The 21,278-nt window shown below is 47.4% G+C and overlaps 2 protein-coding genes across 2 annotated transcripts; both read right to left on the bottom strand.

Moving 5' to 3' along the window:
* Positions 1-1,436: 1,436 nt before the first annotated feature.
* LOC117856341 (cysteine-rich receptor-like protein kinase 2) lies at positions 1,437-6,216 on the bottom strand. Its single transcript, XM_034738727.2, has 9 exons — positions 6,200-6,216; positions 5,780-6,071; positions 4,749-5,220; positions 4,518-4,654; positions 4,185-4,395; positions 3,593-3,793; positions 2,557-2,593; positions 2,291-2,441; positions 1,437-1,983 (listed from the first exon to the last, which is right to left on the bottom strand). The coding sequence occupies exons 1-9, from the start codon at positions 6,214-6,216 to the stop codon at positions 1,708-1,710; spliced, it is 1,794 nt and encodes a 597-aa protein (XP_034594618.2). The 3' UTR covers positions 1,437-1,707.
* Positions 6,217-7,122: 906 nt separating this feature from the next.
* Positions 7,123-13,336, bottom strand: LOC117856340 (cysteine-rich receptor-like protein kinase 2). The gene is made up of 7 exons (XM_034738726.2): positions 12,271-13,336; positions 11,343-11,471; positions 11,128-11,264; positions 10,816-11,026; positions 10,044-10,278; positions 9,778-9,928; positions 7,123-7,684 (listed from the first exon to the last, which is right to left on the bottom strand). Exons 1-7 carry the CDS (start codon positions 13,085-13,087, stop codon positions 7,358-7,360), a joined length of 2,007 nt encoding a protein of 668 aa, XP_034594617.2. The 5' UTR covers positions 13,088-13,336; the 3' UTR covers positions 7,123-7,357.
* Between the last annotated feature and the right edge of the window lie 7,942 nt (positions 13,337-21,278).

Below are 21,278 nucleotides of genomic sequence, written 5' to 3'. Positions count from 1 at the left end.
TTTTTATGCAAGTTGTTTTCAGAGAAGCATATTGGCTGCGGTTTCGGTCCCTACTACAGCATGAGGACACAAGGGAGATCATACGTTCGGCAAGCAAAGCACTGGAGGTTGTCACTTTGGATATTTTTACCAATAATAGATGGAGAAGCAATAATAGACTTTGTCTTTGATTTTCCCTATTATGTGTGTGCTCATTTCCCTATTTTATTATTAGCTTTTGTGCTGAGAATAATGTAAAAACTTTGATGTGTGCAGTTGCAGAGGATGGAAACAATTTCCTTTTTCTTAAAAAAGTTAGATACATACAAACATCTATGCACTTAAAAAGTTAAAACGACCTACAATTTAGAACGGAGGAAGTACCTCTCAATCTACTTGCTGATAGGGCAAAGCTATAGAGCAGAGTAGGACACAACATAACCTAACCTCTCCTATCGGTATTCTACGTCTAGCTAGCATCTCCTAACTATGTACCACCATCATATCGTCACGTAGACGAATTGACGATGTCAATGGCGAGCTGACGACGGGATCGGCAACCTCCTTCGCATGAATCGGATCCACCGACGAGCGGCGGCCTCCTCCCACCTTGCGCTCCATGTTGCGATGGTGGGACGTTTCCATCGTCGGACGCCTAGGCCCAAAATTAAAACATCTCCATCTGAATGTTATTTATCCGAGTTCAAACTGCACCATGTTATACCTAAGGCTGTGTTTGGATGTCGATATTGGAGAGCCTGGTATTGAATTGGTTCCAATACCAAATCAGTCATGATTTTGCATTGGGTCATAATTCCAATTCTATTGTTTGGATGACTATGCATTAACTTTTGGAATCTAATGAAGAATGCCAATTCCATTCTTGTTTGGATGTGCGGAACAATGAATTGATAATCAGTCATGTACACCGTGCTCACCGCTCAGGAGAACCACCACCGGCGGAGGGGCGGCGTGTCCCGTCATTGAGGAAGGAGGCGAGGAGGGGCAGCGCGGCCCTCCCGTGGAGGTAGGCGGGGAGGAGCGGCGCCGGCGCATCCCGTCGTTGATGGAGGCGGGGAGGGTAGGGGACGGAGCAAGTCCCGCCAACAGAGGGAGGTGGGGAAGGGCGGGGTGGCTCGCGGTCCTGCCCTTTCGCTCATGTCATGGCGCCGGCCGTGAGGAAGATGAGGAGGTGCGCCGGCCGTGAGGAAGAGGAGGTGGCGGAGGCCACGACGGCAAGAAAGAGGAAGTGGAGGCTGCAATGGTGAAGAAGAGGAGGAGGGTGTGAGCGGCTGCGCTATTTTGATAAAGGGGTCAGTTCCGAGCCGATTCATCTCAATATGGAGGGGGAAGGTTCGATTTTGAGAAAGCATTGTTTTAGTTCCGGTTGAATTTTACAGTATTGGCTCTAATACCAATTCTCAATTTCAGGAACATCAAAATCAATTCTGAGGCGAAGACCGACATCCAAACGGGATGTAAGAGAATTTTCGTCGTTGAAAGTGGACACGTACAGTTCAGTGTACATCCAAACGGCATGAAGAGGCAAAACGAACAGTTTCAACGTCACTGCATGTCTGCAGTCTGCACCTCGGATAGGGAAAATGTCCATTCAGATTCAGAACACTGTAAAAGGACTCCAGGCCCAGCGATCATCTACCAGTGAACTCGTAATACAATCCGGAGACTTCATCGGAGGCCGAGTTGCCAGGCAACAGCGTGGATGCTTCATTGCTGCCGCCGCCACCTACTACAGCGACGTCGACCTCGAAGAAGGGCGGGTCGCCCAGGACGAACTCCGCGCCGCCACGCGCTCCGTCCCTGTCCCTCAGGCAGCTCCACCACTCTCGACATGGCCGGCCACTTGTCGGGGTTCGCCTGTGTGCACAGCAGCCCGACCTGGACGACGCGCGTTGTTTCTTCGAAGGCAGAGGCACCCACCTGCCGCTGCAGTCTCGCGTCAACGATCTTCTCCATAGCGTTAGCCTTGTAACTTTGCCAAACCTGCAACAATCCACAAGAGTAGTATCGTGCTTGCTGATTCAAAACTGATTTCGGTAATGTAAACTTTCATATCAATTCCAGAATGTCAGATAGGTGCGTGTTGTTCTCTCTTCTAGTCATTTGTGCATTTTTCAGTTGTTTAGTGATCATACTATATATAGTAAATAATATCTCAAAAATGTAAAGGTTACTACTTTAGCTGTTCAGCATTTGCTTTGATGCTGGAAAAATCCAGACTTTTGCCAAACACAGATCTGATTAGCCAAATCCATGCTTCCATGTTCAGAGAATCAGAGATGGCTCAAACCTCTGCTAAAAGTGAATGACCAGAGTGAGACCCCGTCAATGCACAGCACCGCTTCCCGGTGACGACCTCGATAACCAGCACGCCGAAGCTGTACACATCCACCTTCTCGGTAAGGTGTCCGTGCACAACATATTCGGGAGCCATGTAACCGCTGCAAATTGGACCATCTCACTTGGTGAGACGTTGTGCAATTGCCTCTCAGAAAGGTTGCTGTATAACTGAGTGAAGAGAACATAACAGAAGATAAGCAGGCTGGTAGTACTTACACTGTCCCAGCGATTCCTGTCGTGAGATGAGTTCTGTCTGTCGGATATATAAGCACTTTTAGTTTTAATTTAATCTAAAAATAAATCATGAATACGATGAACAGATAGCAGATTAAACTAGACATGTCTACGCAAGATCTAGACAAGTCTATCATTGCAAATAGAATCACACATTCTACCATACTATCCAGTGCTATCAGACTGCAACGTATCAAATAGCTAGTATGGAAGATATAATTTGAGATAAGACATCGTACGTTTCTTTCTTGATGAAGACCGGCTCCTGGACGACTACCGGGTACAACAGTCGATGACGATCAGCAACCTGACGTTGTTCGCGACGGCGAATGACGCCCGAGTGACGAAGAGGTAGACGAGCCGTGGTGAAGGAGTCGACGAAGAACTTGATGAAGCGGAGGAAGCGATCGAGCAGTCGCGCAGAGCGCTTCCCAAAAACCTTATTCGCCCTCTCCCGGTGTAGGATCGCTGAAGACAACGGTTCCGGAGACCTGCTCTCCCAATCGCCGGTGCACGTCGACAATCGGGATGGAGTAGACTACGATGGCGGCGCGGCAGCGAGAGGAGGCAAAAACCCTAGCTCGAATAGATCTGTTTTTGGTAGAGGCCGGTAGGTCGCATATATAGGAGAGCCCACGATTCTCACGTCGCGATCGTGATCTAAACCGGTGACCAAGTAACAAAAAATGAAACGGCAAACAAAAGGAAGTCACGCCCCCGCAAGGCGAGGGGCCGGATTTCGGCGGACCATTCATGCAAGTGCCGCGCGCGCCCACACACCCTTCGCCCCACCCCACCCGGCAAGGCATGCGAGTGCAGGCGTGTGGAGCTCTCCTTCTCTCCCCACACACATAGCTTGGAGGAATGGAGACAACTTTCATATTTAACTTGGTCATCCCTCCCCTCCACTAGCAATGTGGGACTAAAGACTTGCATCACTCCACCTCTTGCCCACATGGGCATTTGAGATTTATTTGAAATTCTGAAATTACTATGGGCTAGGCCATTATTTCAACACTGTCACCGCAGAGAACTCGAGCAAGCCCAAAGTCTGTGATTTTTGGCTTGAGCTTTTGGTCCAACAGGATGTTGCTGGCTTTGATGTCCCGGTGAATGATCCGAGTTTCTGACTCTTCGTGGAGGTAGCATAGACCCTCTGCTATGCCACAAATAATATCAAACCTTTGTTTACAATCCAAACGACTGTTCTGGTCATCAGCTGCACATATAGAATAAGAACGGTACTTCAGTTCAATGTGGTGATGATTTATATCACCATATAAATCATATATGAAGCTCCATAAAGGAAACCAGAAGAGCATTGCAAGTCGCAAAACTCGTTTATCCTCATAAAATCCTGTATTAAGCCACTATCAGTATGTAACAATGTGTGTGGGTCAACGCAAAAGGAGACGATTGTGCTGACTGGTATGGTATAAATTCATTATCTTCTTGAATAAATGAAAAGCTTCATTTCGGACCCAGAACAGTTCCTCCATATCATGCTTAAATTATGCTGCGTGGAACTTCTAATTCAACAGGAAATCAAAGTCCATGCAGGAAAAGTATACGTGAGCACGAAACTAGAATAAAATGAGCTTTATATTTACCGAATATGAACAGATCTAAGCTCCTGTGGAAGTGGTATTCATATACCAAGAAGCTTTCTGGGCCATCCACACTGCATCCAAGCAATTTCACCAAATTTTTGTGACGTACTTGGCTTATGACATCAACTTCATTGAAGAACTGATCGATACACTGCTTTGTGTTCAGGAACAATCTCTTTGCAGCAACTTCATTCCCTCCAGGAAGAACAGCCTGTATGCAAATAATTACAACCTCTGAGTGACAGGTCCTTTGCAATATTGCAGATCAACATCTTTGTACCCCCCAAAAAAAGTGTAAGCCTAAAATGCATTGTTTTACTTCCATGTATGCACCTTGTACACAGTACCGTTGCTGCCTTGCCGTATCTTGTTTGCTAAACTGAACGAACATGTTGCTTTCTTTAAATCCTTATAACTGAAATTGAGACTTGATTGAGAAATCCTTGCAGGAAGGTCAGAGCCATAGAAACCTGCAGTTTCTCAAGTATTAAAAGCAATTGGAGCAAATATAAAGCAGATCCAGCCAGGAGTAAACGAAGTTTAGGACGAGCCTGCAATACTAACCTCTCAATGATGTTTCTCTTGCCTGATGAGCTTTCTTCTTCTGCCATGCCAATACTGAGATGATAAGTACAAGAGTGACACCAACGGAGGAACTCAGGACTGTCCAAAGAACAACCCGTTTCTTTGAGCTGAACCTTGACGCAGAATCCTCTGAGTTCCAAAAAGGTGCTGTCGAATATCTTATGAAGCAGCCAGTAAAGAGTCCACGGCCTTCCTCCACCGGTGCACAGTTGGCCACCGATGCTGCAGCGGCACTGAGGCAGGCTGCACAGCTCGAAGTGTTCAGGTTCTCCCAGCACTGAGCAAGTGCATAAGCTGCAACTTTTGGTGATCTAGAGACTGAACTGACTGCAAATCCTTTGTTTCTCTTGACCTGGAAAGCTTGGGCGCCCTTAAAGGTAAAATTTTTCACTTGGCTTGCGGTGCGAAGCAGGATTTGGACAGCAGACCGGCGCGGCGCCATCGCCACGGCCTACAGGGCCCAGCGTCTTGCAAGCTATGTGATCAGGAACTGGAAACTGCCAACCACCTCTTCGTTTCCTGCAGCTACACCAAGCAAATTCGGCACGCCATTGCTGCAGCATTGGGGACGCCCATTCAGTTACCATCGAACATCACGGAGATGCTTGACTGGTGGTTGCGGCTTCGTAGCGGGCTCAACGCGCTCAAGCAGAAAGGGGTCGACTCGGTGGTCATGCTGGTCACCTGGTGTCGGGAAAGAGAGGAACAGTAGGATCTTCGACGGTCATCCGGGCCGTAGTGAAAGCGACTTGCTGCACACCATCTTGCAAGAAGGGCAGCTCTGGATGATGGCAGGAGCTAAGTACATGGCGGCATTGGGGTGGCCTGAGGCGGCGGCACCGGCTACGGGAAGGATCATCGCGAACAACTAGGCTTTGTTAGCACGCCTCAGAGTGCCGGTTGTATCTGTAATCGTATAGTCCTCTTAGGGATTGTAGCCCGTGTGCGTGTGCCCGGTTAGGCCCGCGTTGTAAACAAAACTCAATGTTTTCTTCTTAATACAAATATGCGCAGCTCTCCTGCGTGTTCTCGAAAAATTTGTTGCTCTTGACAGCCAAGTAAGTCGCATTACTTAACACATCATTCACAGATGAACTAAAACCCTGCTGGTCTGAGCTGTGCTTACTGGAGGAGCACACACTTGTATCCAACGAGTCCATGACCTCATCGAAGAAAGAGTAATTTGCATACCTCATGAAGCAGCCATCAAGATATATGCGGCCTCCAATTTCAGGATAGCATTTTGGTAGAAGAGACCTTATTTCTGAGTAGCAGAGCGTGCAGTCGACCTTTTGTTGAGATCTTCAAGACATTGCACGAGCGCATAGAACGTAATAGGATCTTGCCCAACGGAAGTTACCCCCCCATCCCTTTTGCTCAAGATCCGAGTTCAGGTTTTCTAAGGCAACGACAAAGTTGTTGGCCCAAACTGCTTCAGGACCGTCATCTCGGGTTTTGTTACAGAATTCACGAACCACAGTTGCCCGAGGGTCAGCCAGCGTAGTGGATGTTGTCCAGGAGGACAAACAAGCAATCATGACAAGAGCAACAAAAAAAAGAACAGCAACATCTCATTGTGGAGCCACTGAACCACTCTATTTCTTGCTTATCTTAGAATTTCATGGCGAAAATTGGAAACGATAGATGCTTTCAGCAAGCACCACTTTGCACTAAACCAAATCTTCACAATCTGTGGTGCATACAAGTAAGAACTTAAAGCTTTGAGAGCTCATAGAATAAAATCAAGCCTACAAAGAAACAAAGAATGAGGTACTGATACTCTTAGCTGAACATTGAGGGTAGATAGGAAGCTTAAGGGCACAAGAAAGGATACCTTATGCTGCCCGTCCTCCACTGAGTTCCTGCAAATCTTCGTGAGATATTTGGGTTACATTTTCTTTCCCCCCATTTTTTAGAGAGAGATTGTGATACATTGCTGACAAAGAGAGGAAGCAATTTCACATTCGCTTGACTTCAGCACACTTTTAATGAATCGAGAAGAACCCTAATAGCATTTTCAATCTTGCAGACAACTATCTGGAATAACAATCAGCATACATGTTCCAACTAGTCAATGAAACCTTACCGTGAATGAGACTGTCAGCCAATTTGAACGTGACACCTCATTTATTTCAGTTGACATTGTACTCAGTCAAAGGAATGCTTTGAACATCAATTAACTATGTGTAAAATCATTTATCCATTTTGACCAGTACAGTTTTCCAGCCATCAAATTTGAAAACTAGTAGCATGATGATGTTTCATTGAATTTTCTGAACAAGACAAGTTCTAAGTTGTTTGTTACTTCTATTCTTCACATTCCTCAAATCAAACACACCTTAAGATTGTCAAATGAATGTAAACTGCAAAAGTAACATGACCTCACTTGTATTTATGTACATTTGTGGTGGGACAAAATATTATGTACAATTGTGGTGGTGCCATCCATTCTAGCACTCTTTATGATTTATAGGCTGCTGGATTTTTTCAAAAGATCTACCTGCTAATATGATCACTTTACATCACGCAGAACTGTACAAAATCTTAAATATATTCCTCTTAGGAACTAAAGAAACACATTGCTGAGATTATCTGCCACTTAAGTAAGATCGAGACGAGCCTGACAGTGAAGGAGCAGAATTTGTGGACAACAATCGTGAATGCTCCCCTTCTTTGATGTTCTCAACAGCCTCAACATCCAGAAATGGAGGATCACTCAACACAATCTCCAAATCATTCCTGTGGTTTCTCAGCAACTCCACCACCTTCCCCATTGTAGGCCTGTCATCAGGATTTGCTTGGGTGCATAGCAGTCCAATCTGCAGTATATGCATGGCCTCATCCCTGATAGTGTCTTCATAGATGCTTCGATCAACAATCATCTCAACTGTGTTGTCCTTGTAGTGTTTCCACACCTTAAATTTAAAAATTTATTCAAATTAAACATGTTATATGATAGTAGCTTAGTGGCTGACTGGAACTTGGCATGGTCAGGTATAAAACTGTAAAAGGTCTACGGTACCATGTGACATGCTACATTGGCGTGCAGTTTTGTACTTAGAGTACATACACCCATGCAACAAATCATGAATTCATGATCATGTTACCATTGACTAAAATTAAGCACCATATTCTCTGGACAACAGGTTATGTCATCAAGAAATCTTTGCAATTTCTCAGCAACTCTGTGTAATTAATTTTCGTGTCATGCTTCTGGTCACTTACAGATTGCATTGCATCTACTACCATTTCCTAGTTGTATAAGGATTTACTGGGGCTTCAGACAATGTTATTGAGTTGATCACTTTGTCTTGAAGAGTGGTTTGTTTCTAAGGTTAACTACATCTGTATGCCTCTTTCCTTTGACAGAGATGCAAATTTGCATGCTTCGAGCAAAGTGCACTTTAATCTGGAAATTCATGTTTGGAACTTCCTTCTGAAAATGGTTCCTAAGATGCAGAACAATCAAATGATTTAAGCCTAACAACTAGGCCCAATGGTGTTTTTTGTTTTTCTACTGAAAAAACATCAATCAACATTTTTGAATCCAAAGTTTGAAATACTGGGTGCGCATTTCGCGCACCATGCCACCAGCACACAAGCTACATCATCGTGCTCTGAGCAGTGGCGGAGCCAAGGAGGGGCTGGCAGGGGTCATGCCCCCCCCCCCCCCCCCCCCCCCCCCCCCCCCCCCCAGTTACCACCAGCACACAAGCTACATCATCGTGCTCTGAGCAGTGGCGGAGCCAAGGAGGGGCTGGCAGGGGCCATGCCCCCCCCCAGTTACTCTCTGGACCCAACTTCGTGCTAAGCTTCTGAAACACATTAAAAGCCCCTCTTTACTCCCCTTTGACATTCTTGGTGAGATTTGGTGGGGATTTAAGGAGGGATTTAAGGGAGAGCAACAGAGAGTGCTAGTGAGTTGATTTCCCATCCCTTGAGCACCTTGTTCTTTGTCAAGCCGGTGATTTCGCGTTTGTTACTCTTGGAGCTTCAAGCTCCTAGCCAGCTAGACGTTGCTCGTGGAGCATCCAAGCTTGTGGCTACCTACGGAAAGTTTGTATTACCCCGACGATTGAGTAAGTGACTCTAGCTCGATCTTTGTGGTCGCTAGAGTGAGGAAAGTGGCTTAGGTGTGAAAAACCCACCCTTTGTGGGTTCTTCAATGGAGACGTAGGCTTCAAGTGTGGAGCTGAACTCCGGTAAACAAATCCTTGTGTCTCTTGTCCTTGTTGTTCTTCATTTCGTTCATATTCAAGCATAGAACATATTTCTAGGGTTTGTGCTCGATCTACTTTTCTAGAAGGTTGCTAGCTGTTTCATCTTGTCTCCAAGGCTTAGTGACCTTATTGCTTAACCTATTTTCAGCAATTTACTTTTGGTCAAGCATTTCATAGAGGTATAGTGCAATCTCGCTAATCTCCGGAGAATCCGTAGATTTCTCCGGAAATTCCGCAAGTTGAGGAATTTCCGGAACAATCTCCAGAAACTTCGGAAGTTTCTAATAAACTTGTTCGAAGTTGTTGAAAATTTTCAGGTTCAACTATTCACCCCCCTCTAGTCGACATCCTAGATCCTTTCATATATGCCCAGCAGCAGAGCTAGGATTTTATTACACCAAGGGATGGATTCATGTACCTGAGACTAGATTCTACAATTCTTCGAACTTATCTTCAAATTTAATGAAGTTTTATAGGTCTTTTAGAGCTTCACCTAGGGCAATAGCCCTAGTTGCCATAGGTGCAGCTCCGCCACTGTACATGCCACAATGCCATTATCAAGATGCTAAGCTCAACTCTTTTGTCCATATCATTACTATCCTTTTTTCCCCTAATCATTAGATTTTGAAAGAATTTCAACCTATTCTATGAAATTAAACAGACTATTAGATTGATTATTGGCTCTGTTTCGGGAACAAACAGACCCAGTGTCCAGCATATGATTACAGAACTATCAGAACAGAAATCAAGCAATTTCAATAGTGAGGTTAGTAAGATCAGTGTAGTACCTTTGTTAACAAAACCTGTCCTCCATGTGAACCATTTGAACTGCTACATCTTTTCCCTGTTACAATCTCGAGAACAAGGACACCATAGCTGAAGACATCAGCCTTCTCTGTCAGATGACCATGTACTATGTATTCAGGAGCCATGTAGCCTCTGCACGAAACTTATTTTGTGAGTTTAAAATCTCAAAGTGCACTATTGGCATTTGATATTTGAAATGAATAATTCCATGAGATCCGTGGATGTAAATATGGAGAAAGGATCTTACAGAGTCCCAGCAACACCAGTAGTAAGATGAGTAACATCTTCTCCAAAAGCTCTTGCAAGGCCAAAATCTGTTATTTTGGGCTTCAACTTATCGTCCAATAGAATATTACTAGCTTTGATATCTCGGTGGATAATCCGTGTTTCTGACTCCTCATGGAGATAAGAAAGTCCCTCGGCAATGCCTTGAATGATATCGATTCTGAGATCCCAGGTCAAATTTCTTCTGCCACTTGTATCTGAGAGAATGATACAAGATAATTAGTTATTGCCCTTATAAATTTCTATAGAAAACTGCAAAAACTGAAGAGTGCGTTCTAAGAACATAGAACAATCAGATGAAATATTTTATATCAAAACACGAAGTAGAATATCTTAGTCGAATAGCTTCTTCAAATATGAATTATGCATGAAGAAGTATAGCTTCCATGTTAGCTAGCAATAGCTTTTGTAGCTTTTCCTGGACCTGGACCTTGCCATGGAAGTCGCAATTTAAAAGATTGGCAGGAAGAGACTTTGTGGGCAGACAAGTCAATTGTGCGTGAAATCTATTATTACATGGGAGAAAAGAATGACAAGATTCCCCTTTTTAGAACCATCCAACAGGATACTACCAGAAAACATTTTTGACCCACGAACATGAACATACTGATTGAAAAATTCTAAGCCAATGCTAATCATTTTCGATTATTTTTCGGCACTTTTTGAAGAATAGTACCCAAAAATAAATAGAAAAAACAACAATAGCAACAGACAGCACCACATCATGGCCTTACCAAACAAGAAGAGATCAAGGCTCTTGTTGAAGTAGTATTCATAAACAAGCAAACTCTCTGGACCATTCATGCTGCAGCCAAGCAACTTAACTAGATTCTTATGACGAACTTGACTTATTAAGTCGACTTCATTGAAAAACTGATCAACCCACTGCCTCGTATTTAGGAATAGTCTCTTGACAGCTACTTCCTTACCATCAAGAAGAACAGCCTACAGAGTTGGGATCAATGTGTCAAAGTTTCGGATTTCATTTTTAACCCATTGCTGGGGAAAATCATACTAAGATTTCAGTTTAGGTGAACTTTTTATACCTTGTATACAGCTCCATAGCTTCCTTGACCAAGTTTATTTGATGGATCAAAATAATTTGTTGCTTTTCTTAACTCTTCATATTTGAAATTCAAACTAGATTGTGCAATTCTCACGGAGAGTCCATCGCCATACATATCTGTAGTCCGTTGCAAACATATCAGATATGAAGAAGAAAATCCACTGAATACCAAACATTTTTAAATCTGAAACTGACCTATAAATGAGTTCCACTCGTTTTTTCTCCTGAGAATTCTTTTCTTCCATGCCAGAAAAGAAATAATGAGGACAACTGCAAAAGCACCAAGAAATGAACCTACCAATATCCAAACAACACCCTTGTTTCCTGCATATTACAGAGAGGTAATTTTCAGAGGAAAAAAAAAGAGCTAAAGCAAATGAAAGGAGCAGCATGATATTAAGGTTAGGACTTAGGAGGGAAAATGAAAGGAGCAGCATGATATTAATGTCTTTAGTCAAATCAAGAAAATGTAGAAAAAAACTAAGTAGTGACAAAATAAACAAGAAGCATTCATGGGTGAGAAACTGTCCATTTTTTCGTCATGAAAAGAAATGAGGGCTTCACGTTGGACAATGGACAGACAATTCAAGGAAAAGTAACTAGACTATTCAATACATGTGCAGTGACGTTGTGGTAACTTTGTTGGCTTTCTTTCTAGCTCAGTTTATAACCACCTAAACAATTGTTTCAACAGAGACATTGCTTAATGCCTTCAGGATACCGTTGAAAAAACCAGCAAATGCTTTGGTCAAAGCCAATCCAAAACAGGCTTGTTAGTTGCTGGTTTTGATAACATTCCCTAGTACATTCTAGTAGATGCCAATAGTGAAACGTCTTTGGTTTATTCATTCCTAAACATGCAGTCAACAAAGTGAGGTTGACTAACCATGATTTGAACAGGCATTCCTTCAATTTATTTCAACGGGACATAAAGAATAACGTGATCAGCTGCTGAATAAAGTCAAAATTGAGCAGCATCTAATTGAATTAGGCAACTCTCGGGCGTCAAAAGGTGAGGAAAGTATCCCCTAGGCAGGAGCAATTCCAAGCATACCGTAGCAGAGCAGAGCAGAGCAGCCAAACCATTGAATAATGTGTGGTGCATGGATTTGAATCGTCGTACCTGAAGAGCCCGAGCCAGCGCCCGCCGTGGCGTTGGCATTCCAGAACCGCCGCGTGGAGTAGCGGAGGTAACAGCCGGTAAAGAGCGCGCGGCCCTCCGTCGCCGGCGCGCACGCCGCCACGGCACCCGACGCGGCGCGGAGGCACTGGGCGCACGCGGTGGCGTTGAGGCTCTCCCAGCACTGCGCGAGCGCGAACGCCGTGGCGCCGCCGGACGCCGCGGACCCCGCCCCGAACCCCCGGCTCCCCGGCGCCGCCGCGTCCGCGGTGACGTTCTCCAGCGCGGCGCGCACGGCGGCCCCGAACGCCCGCGGGCCGGCGCCGCCCGTGTAGTTGCGGCCCCCCTCCGCGGCGGCGGAGGAGGAGCCGCAGACGGCGACGTCGTCGCCCGCGTCGGCGGCGGCGTCGAGGGCCTCCCCGAAGAAGGAGTAGTTGGCGTACCTCCCGAAGCAGCCGTCGAGGTAGAGCCGCCCCCCGACGCGCGGGTAGCACTTGGGGAGCAGGGAGCGGACCTCGGCGAAGCAGAGCATGCAGTCGACGGGGGAGAGGTCGCGCAGGCACTGGCCGAGGCCGAAGACGGTGTTGGGGCCCCCCGAGCCGACGGCGGAGGTGCCGAAGCCGTGCGCGCTGACGTTGGTGTTGAGGTCGTCCATGGCGGGCACGAAGTTGTCGGCCAGCGTCGAGCCGGAGACAGCCGCGCCCTCCGCGCACCGCTGCCCCGCCACGGACGTGCGCGGGTCCGCCGACGCCAAGGAGCAGAGGAGCGCGAGGAGTAGAGCGAGCAGGAGCGCGGGGCGGGGTTGGGGCGGCGCCGCCATGGCTCGACACGGGACGGAGGCGGTTGGTCGCGGACGCGGCGTGCCGGCCGGGTGTCGGGGAGTTTTTTATGGGAGGAGACGAAGAGTGTTGGATCAAAAGATGGCTGGGCTCGGGCGCGAGCGCGACCTGACCGAGATCGCTGCTGGACCGGACGGGGGCGGGCCGGCGGGGAGCCGGTCAGCCGGGGATGGGCGCGCTTCAGCGCTTGGCTGGTGGGAGTTGGACAGTTGGACACGTCGGGAGCGAGCGCGGGCGAGCTGGTGAGGTTGAGAGGGAATGCGTCCTCGCGAGCGGGGGATGTCGCGTCGCGTCGGCGTCGCGCGCGCTGGCATGGGTGTGGAGACTGGAGCGCAGCGCAAAAAAGTCTCCGGGGCGGCGAGGCGCGGTGGGGTGGATGTGATCGGTCGTATCGGCGGCGGCGCGCCGTTGCCGACCAGCGCGAGCGCGCCGGGCCAATTAATGAGCCACCACGAGTCCACGACTGCGTGCGAGAGGGGCCGAGGGCGCAGGCCCCGCTCCGCCGTGATGGCGTGAGCGCGGGTCCACCCACCGCCTCCAAGCGTGCGAGTGTGCGCCGGGGTACAAGCAGTTGCACAGTTCACGTCGCGAAAGACCAAACTGTATGGCTGGTCTCTGATCTGAATCTGATCAGGCACTTTCCATGCCAAGAATTGGTGATCGGCACAGAGATAAATCCAGTTCAAAAAACACCACCCGGCCCGCGTCGTCCCCGCTCGGGCGACTCGGGCAGCGACGGCGTGGTGTCTGTCGATGGCAGTTAAGCATGTCAGTTTAAACTGCAAGTGTATGGATCAGTTGCAGTTTTTTCCTCAGAGTATGCGTCCAAGTTTTGTCGATCCGTGGGTCGAAAGCAAACTAACTAAGATTTTCTATCTAACTTAACGGATCTAATAGATATAAATGATAGAGCATATGTTGATCACATCCATAAATACATATAAGATAGCATAATCAAGGATAACAAGGGCCTATCATCTTCTAGTTGCAGATCTAGCTAATAAGCAAGCGCATCATGCATCTCATCCAAGGCAATCTTTAAACTACTACCTCCAGTCAACATTCCAAAAACCCCTACCTTACATGGAAGAAGACCCTGTCACGATACCCCCTGTCAGCGCAGGTAGTTTAAGGGCGCAAACATAGATGAAGATGTCTAACTATCATGAAGGATCGACATACTAGTTCTAATCACCACGATTATACCAAGCATGCTAGATAGTCTAATCCAAAACTAGAAGGTCCTTCCTTTTATCCCCTCACGCCCAACTTCGTCGCTAAGTCTTCTTCAATGTTCTGGAACCTTATTTTTTATGCATGTGGGCCTAGCACGTCGATAGCTTCGGGATGAGAATGATCTTGAATAAGTTTCCAAATCTCCACTTGATTTTCTTTGATTACCCCTTGATCCCGAAGTGATCCTCGCCATATCTTCACAAACTTAGCCCTTAAGTCATCTTGAAGGATTGCTTGCAAAAAATGAGTATCGGTGGAGACTAGCTCAGGGCGATCGGCCTGAGGAGCACCAGGCTGCCTGGGCCCTTTTTGTGCCTCCTGGTCTTCATCTTCCTTTGGTCCACTGCTCGTTCAATGCTTTATCCAAAAATGCATATTTAGCCCAATTTCCTGCGAAAATAGAATAACCTCCAAAATATCTTGCATATGCGAAAACAAGGTTATTTCAGATGCCAAGTGGCAGGTTAGTATAAGAATATGCATGAAAACACTAGTTAAATGGTACTAAAAGTGTATCAATAATAAGCATTAACAGTGTCGCGGCTAGGGTGGCATGTGCAAGGTGTGTCGGCAATGCCATGGGGGCGTGGCGGTGACGCCTGTGCAGGGGCATGCTGGAAGCACCGAGGTGGTGGTGCGGGTGTCATCGGGCCATCGTGCGGAGGCGGATATGGAAGAGGGAGGCGGCTAGGCGCTGGAGGAGGCTTGCACGGCGAGGAGGCTGCGCACAAGGCCCATGTGCGGAGGTCCGCATGTGGTGATAGTGCAGCGGCGTGATGGCGTTGCGCGCGAGGACCGGGGTGGTGGTTGGTTGATGGCGGGGGTGTTGGCAAGGTGGTGAGTCTTGTTGATGGTTGCCATGGCGGGCAGAGAGGCTAGTGAGGCTAGTGGTGGCTGCAGGCTGAGGGATGCTAGGTGGAAGCTCTGCTCGGTGCGTCCGGTTGACAACGGCGACGTCTTGGGTGCCGCAATTCTTATTGGGGACGTTATCATGGCGCTCTCCTAGCTTCAGTTACAGGAACTCTAGGTGAAAACCTTGCCTAAGATCTCTTGGTCGGGCGGCGATGGTGCATCTAGCGTCGTTTTCCTTCTTGAAGGTGTCACCTTTGGAGCTCCCGTTCTGCCTCCCCATCCCCCTGACGACCTGGTTGTTGCTTGGTGTTGATGATGGTGGGTGGCACGCCGTATGCTCTCTCTGTTTTGCTTGGTGGTGAGCGGTCACGCATTGTGGCGGCCGTTTCGGTACTTTGCTCTTGCCATGGTGGTTTTGGCCCTTGCGATGGAGTGGTGGAGACCTAGTTGAGGACTTCGGGGGTGGATGGCTGTGGCGGTTGTTGGCAGCCAAGAAGTGGATGTTGGTGCAGCATCTAGAGGGCAAGACTTCTGCTTGGTAGTTGAGGGTGACGCTTTGAGGGGCCGTGCACCAGTGGTGACCATGAAGTTTGCATGACGCTGTCGTGGTTGGTGGTGGTTGGCAGATTTGCTTCGCTTAAAAGACCAGCGTGTTGAGGCATTGGGCGGTCCCGCAGAGCGGTGGCTGCTTCGGTACGAGGTGATCCTCCGATGGCTGCCGGTGGCCCCATGTGGCATCTCGCTTTCTTCGTCGACGCGACTGGGTTGCTTGGTACTGCAGTATACATCCTAAGCTTGGTGCACGCGGTTAGAAGTTGATATCCAGAGGCAGTTGTTCTTGCGTCGGTTCGACGGTTTGCAGCGACTTACAGTGGCTAGCCCTACTTCACGGGTGTTAGTCCGGTGCAGGTCAACTTCGTGAGGAGGCACAAGCGGACCCGATGGCATGACGACTACACGGCTTGCAGCGGATCACGGTGGCTAACCCTACATGGCAGTGGCTGGCTCGGTGTGGGATATCGTCGTTTCGACGGCGCTGGCGGTGATAATAGGTAGGTAACCTCTGAAGGCCTTGTGTCCAGGCGACGATGCTGTTGGTACACGAGCAGCGGGGTTGTGGTGTGTCAGGTGGTGTCGCTATCCCCACCTGACCAACCTAAGTGCCTGAGGCGTGTTGAGCTCGGTATGTGTTGATGTTTCACTCCAACTTGTCGGAGTTTTTCTTAGTTGTTTTTTGTTTAGTTTCTCTTCTTTGCCTAGTTATGACCTTTCAGGCGCGTAATCTTGTATTTTTTCATGCTATATCAGTATAAACGCAGATGTTGTGGGCCGTTCGTTCAAAAAAGAATAGGTGATCCTCGGCACCTGATCCGTACATTCTTATCGTTGAGAACCGCGCCTACGTGGCGCCGGACGGGAACCTCGCCGCCGACCTCACTAACCGCTGCTCGCTGTAGACACTGTCCGCGTGCGCCACCTGTAGCGGTTGGTCACCCAACGTTTACCAACCGAGGAGAAGAGAAAGGGGGGAGCTCGAGACTTTGGTCCGTTTAATTTCGTGCATCCTGCGAGCCACGCTGCTCGAGTAAGCACCTGCCAACCATCAACACGTAACGCTGGCACGGACTACCTGCTAGGTGGCTCTCAGCGCCACGAGAAGGCTCTCGGGCTGCGACGGCGACGGCACCGGCGTGCTGCTGTCGCGCTCTTCCGAGGTTTCTGCGTGCATGTGTGCTCGTCCTGGTCGGGGGCAGTGACTCCTGAATGGGAATCAACAGATGCGGCCTAAGAATAACCTGGCAGGGATTAATTACAGACACTGCAAAATAGGAAAAAAAAGGATTGGTTACAGGGATTAAAGCGGAATGTTCACTGCACTAATCGGTTCCAAGGTTGGTCCAACTCTTTAAATTGATAGGGACGGAGGACATTGGGAAAGTCTCATAAGCACACGGTTGTTGCGGGCCTGATATTAGCCCAATCGGCCACACACGCGCACAACCCCATAAATGTTTTAAGGCCCAACAACATAATAATGACTTCATTGTACTAGGCCCCAGTTTCAGGCTTCTTTTCTTCTCTTTGAGGGCCCACCAAAGGAGGAGCAGAAGAGTTATTGAGATGACCCCGATCATCTCCACTCCTAGCTTCGCGCCTGCACTGGCCTCATTTCACCACAGCAATGCTGAGATTCTGGAATCAAGACCTAACCCATCTGTCTGATCTTATTCTTAGAAAAAAACAAGGCAATGTCTTTTTTTTGTTTGTGCTAAAATCGACCTCAACCGAGATGAATCGGACATACAACTGCCTAAATCTTTCTCACGTGTGAAACTCGACTCGCTTATCCCTGCTACAGTGCTTTTAGGAGAAAAGGGCGACCTCAAGGCGGAAGTTGTTTCTGACGGCGATTTCGACAGACCCTTTCTGTGGCGGAACTGTCCAACTTAAACTGGTTTAAATGCGCCTAATCGCTGCCGATGCAGCAATTATCCGAAACACACTTAAAACAGTAAAAGTCCGGTCGTCCGTCGAGTGTCCCTAGGACTCCTCGAAAGATCCACGTCGTGTCTCATAGCCATATACCAGGATTGTTTCTGTGATGGGAAAGCATCAACAAATATTACATTTTTACATACATACACGAGGTACGAGTTATTACAAAATATATTTTGAAATAAACTTAACAGTGCAGGTTAGACAGAGGTTCTAGGATTTAAACATAAATGGTTCAGGTGGGAGATGAGCATTCAAGATTTTGCTCTAAGGGTATTGTGAGACTCATAACAATACCCTAGTTTTTCGGGGCTTCCTCCTCGGTGGATTCCTGCGGTGCCTCTGAAAACAGCCACAAGGGATAACTCTGAGTACGGGGTACTCGGCAAGGCTTACCCGACTAACCAATATAATAGCTTTTCTTGGAACTTACATGATAGCTTTTTCAGTGTACTGGTTGACACACTTTTTGCTAAAAGAGCTTACTATAAGAGTGTCCTTAGCTTTATCTTTTATTTCAATTAAGTTATTACCTAACCATTCTAGATGATGATAAAAGGTTAATTGCAAACAACAAGGTATTAAGTCATACATCAAAACATTAGTGGAAAGATATAGCATTCATGAATTTATGCTACGATGCTCAACAGTGATCAAGTGCATTCATAACCGAGAATTGCGGCGATCCGGATCAAATTACATCCTGCAGGAGAGTACCCTGATCACCAGTTATATACGACTATCCAGGTCGTACGTAACGACTTTTCGATTAGCAAATCCAATGATTGGGAATAAGACTACCTGGACCCAGGGACGCACCCCCACATGGGACCCCACGTCTGGCCTGATCACCATGTGAGTTTCAGGCTACGCCCCTGCCAATCTCCAGCACGTCAAGCGCGGGTACGAAGTATTCCCGATCAGAGGGTTTACTAACCTACTGGGCTTTACTGATCCCATACCCAGTAAGTGATCAGATGTCCTTCACTTGATCAAAGGTTAAGACAACGAATCGGGCCTTAACCAAATTAGTCTAGCAGACAGAACTACATCCTTAGCTTCTGTCTGTTTCTTAACTTCCAAGTTATCTTTCCATAAATAACATGCATGACTCAATATTTACCTTAAGGTTTGGTAAACCAATTATTTAAGCAACTAAACATTTCTAGACTTGGGTTATTTACTAAATGTTTGAACAAGTGGCAAAGATGTCCTTAAAACAAGGTATGATAATGCACAAGAATGGGTTTCAAGCAACTCCTAGACCTAGTGCATTCATATAGCAATTACCCGATAATTGGACACATGAAATATCGACTCCAAAATAATAGGTATAATGCACCGGGGCTTGCCTTGTTCTATAAAAAAGTTAGCACTGCCTGAAGGATTGGCCTCGTAGGGAATCAACTCAATGATCTCTTCGAACTCCGGAGATCCTTCTGAAAATTCCGAGAAATCCCCTTCCGGTGCTTCGGTGTCTATGACAAAACATATGCAGGGGTTAGGATGGCAACTTTTTAAATACAAAACTATACAACTTCCCTTCATGATAAAGTTGCAAGCCAACAAGGACTATACAATTTATCATGATGAAGTTGCAAGCCAACACACAAAAACCCGAAAAGATTAACCCAACAATTTTTTTTATTTCCTTTACTAACCTTACCTAAGGCTCTTTCTTTTATTTTTAGAAAACGTTATAATTATTTTCTAACCTTAAAACCTAATTTCCTATGAGTTAACAACAATTTGTGATTATGAAATGTTATTCCATATTTTATGCATTTACTAAGATTAAGTATTTATTTAATTACCTTAAAAGAAAGGCATTAAATAAATACCCAAATTTTTATTATTTTTCCTAGGGTATAAAAATTTTAATGCATAAAGGAAAATAAAAAAATCCTAACAAAATTAGTGTCACTAATTTTGGACACCCCTAGAAATTTCTATGATTTAAAAGGTGATAAACGGATTTAATCTATTATTCTATAAAGGAAATCTAAATTTTTCCTGAAAAACTTCTCGGCCTACTTTTCTCACACGCCCTAACTCTACCCCCTCTCTCTTACGCTGGGCCCGCGGCTCGGACCCACCCCTTTCTCCTATTCATCCTACCCGCCGGCCTCTTATACCTCTACTGGGCCTACTGGGCCGTTTTCTTTTTCTTTTTCCTTTCTCAACCCAGCACCGGCCCAACGGCCCACCCTTTTCTTTTTTCTTCTCTCGCGCAGCTGCTGGCCCGCCTTACCGGCCTACCGGCCTTTTTCCTCCAACGGCCCTTTCCCGCACCGGCACTTGGGCCGACTGGACCCTCGGTCCACTTAAGCCATCGCCCGGCCTGCCTTCTTCCCCTCCTCTCCTCTCTAACGCGCGGGCCCGCAGCACCAGAGTCTTCTTCCTCCTCCCGCCAAAAACTGGGCGCGACAGGGGGCGGTGCGGCTCGCCGGCCGGCACCCTACCAGCGACGGGGCTAGGCCGGGGAAGCATCCCCATGCTCTAGCGCACCCGTGCGCGGCGGTAGCTCCCCCGGAGATGGCCGGAGCCATTCCCTCCACGGCGGCGGGCGGCGGCGCTTACGGCCAGTCGCGACTAGGCACAACGACGGTGCAACCTACCTTGACGACTACCCCTACGGCTCCCTAGTACCCCAAGGACTCATCTCCGACTACCCATAAGGACAGAGAACAGCGGCAAGACGGTGCTCACCGTGAGCAGGAGGTGCGGCGGTGGCGGATGGAAATGACGGCGAGTACGGGTACTCCGGCAAGGATGCTGGGCAACGAGTTGCTAGGGTTGCTGGTGGGGTGTGAGTGGAGGTGTGGACGGAGGGAATCGACGAGAGCTGCGGTGTGGTGGGAGTATTTTGCTCGGCGGCGGTGGCGGCTTGACAGAGAGGGCGGCGGCGGTAAAAGAACATGCGGTAAAAGGGCGGCGGCGGGAGCGGTAATTATACAAAGGTTTCACCAGGCGCATGAACGACACCGTGGCCTACTCGTAGGCTTGCGTGGTGAGGAGGTGGCATAGCTGCTGTGCTGGCGGTCGGCCGAAAATGCCGGCGGCGACACGTCGGGCTCGGCTCTGTCACCCCCCCTTCTTTTGCTTCTGACGCCCGAAAGTTCAGATCCAAATCACGGTTGATTTTGAATCCGACGGCTCCCCGGTCCTTTAAGCAATGTTGTAGATAAACTTGAGCTCTACAAGTTTTATTTTTGCTCTGACCCGAGATAAATATCCTAACATAGTCGAATTTTGAATTCTTTCCCCCATCTAACTGAATTGTTCTGAAACTTGAAGTTCAGTTCGTCAGTCATTTGATATGGCCATGTACCCATCTGTTAATTCACTTTCAGTGCACCAATTCCATTCTTCTCAGTCCAACTTCCATCCATTTGTGTTCTACAACTTCCAAAGATTCCATTTTGCCCATAAACACCTATACCCTTTACACTATATTTTCCTGAAATTTATTCCAAACTCAGCCATTTTCTCACTGTTTCAGACTTAGGCAATTTGCTGTTTTAGTGACTTGGCCGAAAATGGCAGAGGGCCAACTTTAGGCCTTAAATTAAATTGGTTCCCTTGGTA

The sequence above is a fragment of the Setaria viridis genome, chromosome 5, assembly GCF_005286985.2.
Source record: "Setaria viridis chromosome 5, Setaria_viridis_v4.0, whole genome shotgun sequence".
NCBI classification, from domain to species: domain Eukaryota; kingdom Viridiplantae; phylum Streptophyta; class Magnoliopsida; order Poales; family Poaceae; genus Setaria; species Setaria viridis.
Note: the sequence above shows the minus strand (reverse complement) of the source record. Positions and strands in the feature narration are given on the sequence as shown.

Bases quoted from the DNA above. Each gene is read 5' to 3' on its own strand.
- LOC117856340 (XM_034738726.2), bottom strand. From the start codon at position 13,087: ATGGCGGCGCCGCCCCAACCCCGCCCCGCGCTCCTGCTCGCTCTACTC. The intron at 10,279-10,815 runs GTAAGGCCATGA...TCATTCTCTCAG, and splicing joins CCTTGATCTCTTCTTGTTTG to ATACAAGTGGCAGAAGAAAT. The intron at 9,929-10,043 runs GTAAGATCCTTT...AGTTTCGTGCAG, and splicing joins ACTGGTGTTGCTGGGACTCT to AGGCTACATGGCTCCTGAAT.
- LOC117856341 (XM_034738727.2), bottom strand. The intron at 5,221-5,779 runs GCATATTTGTAT...TGGGCCCTGTAG, and splicing joins AGAACACGCAGGAGAGCTGC to GCCGTGGCGATGGCGCCGCG. The intron at 4,396-4,517 runs GTGCATACATGG...ATTTGCATACAG, and splicing joins GCAACGGTACTGTGTACAAG to GCTGTTCTTCCTGGAGGGAA.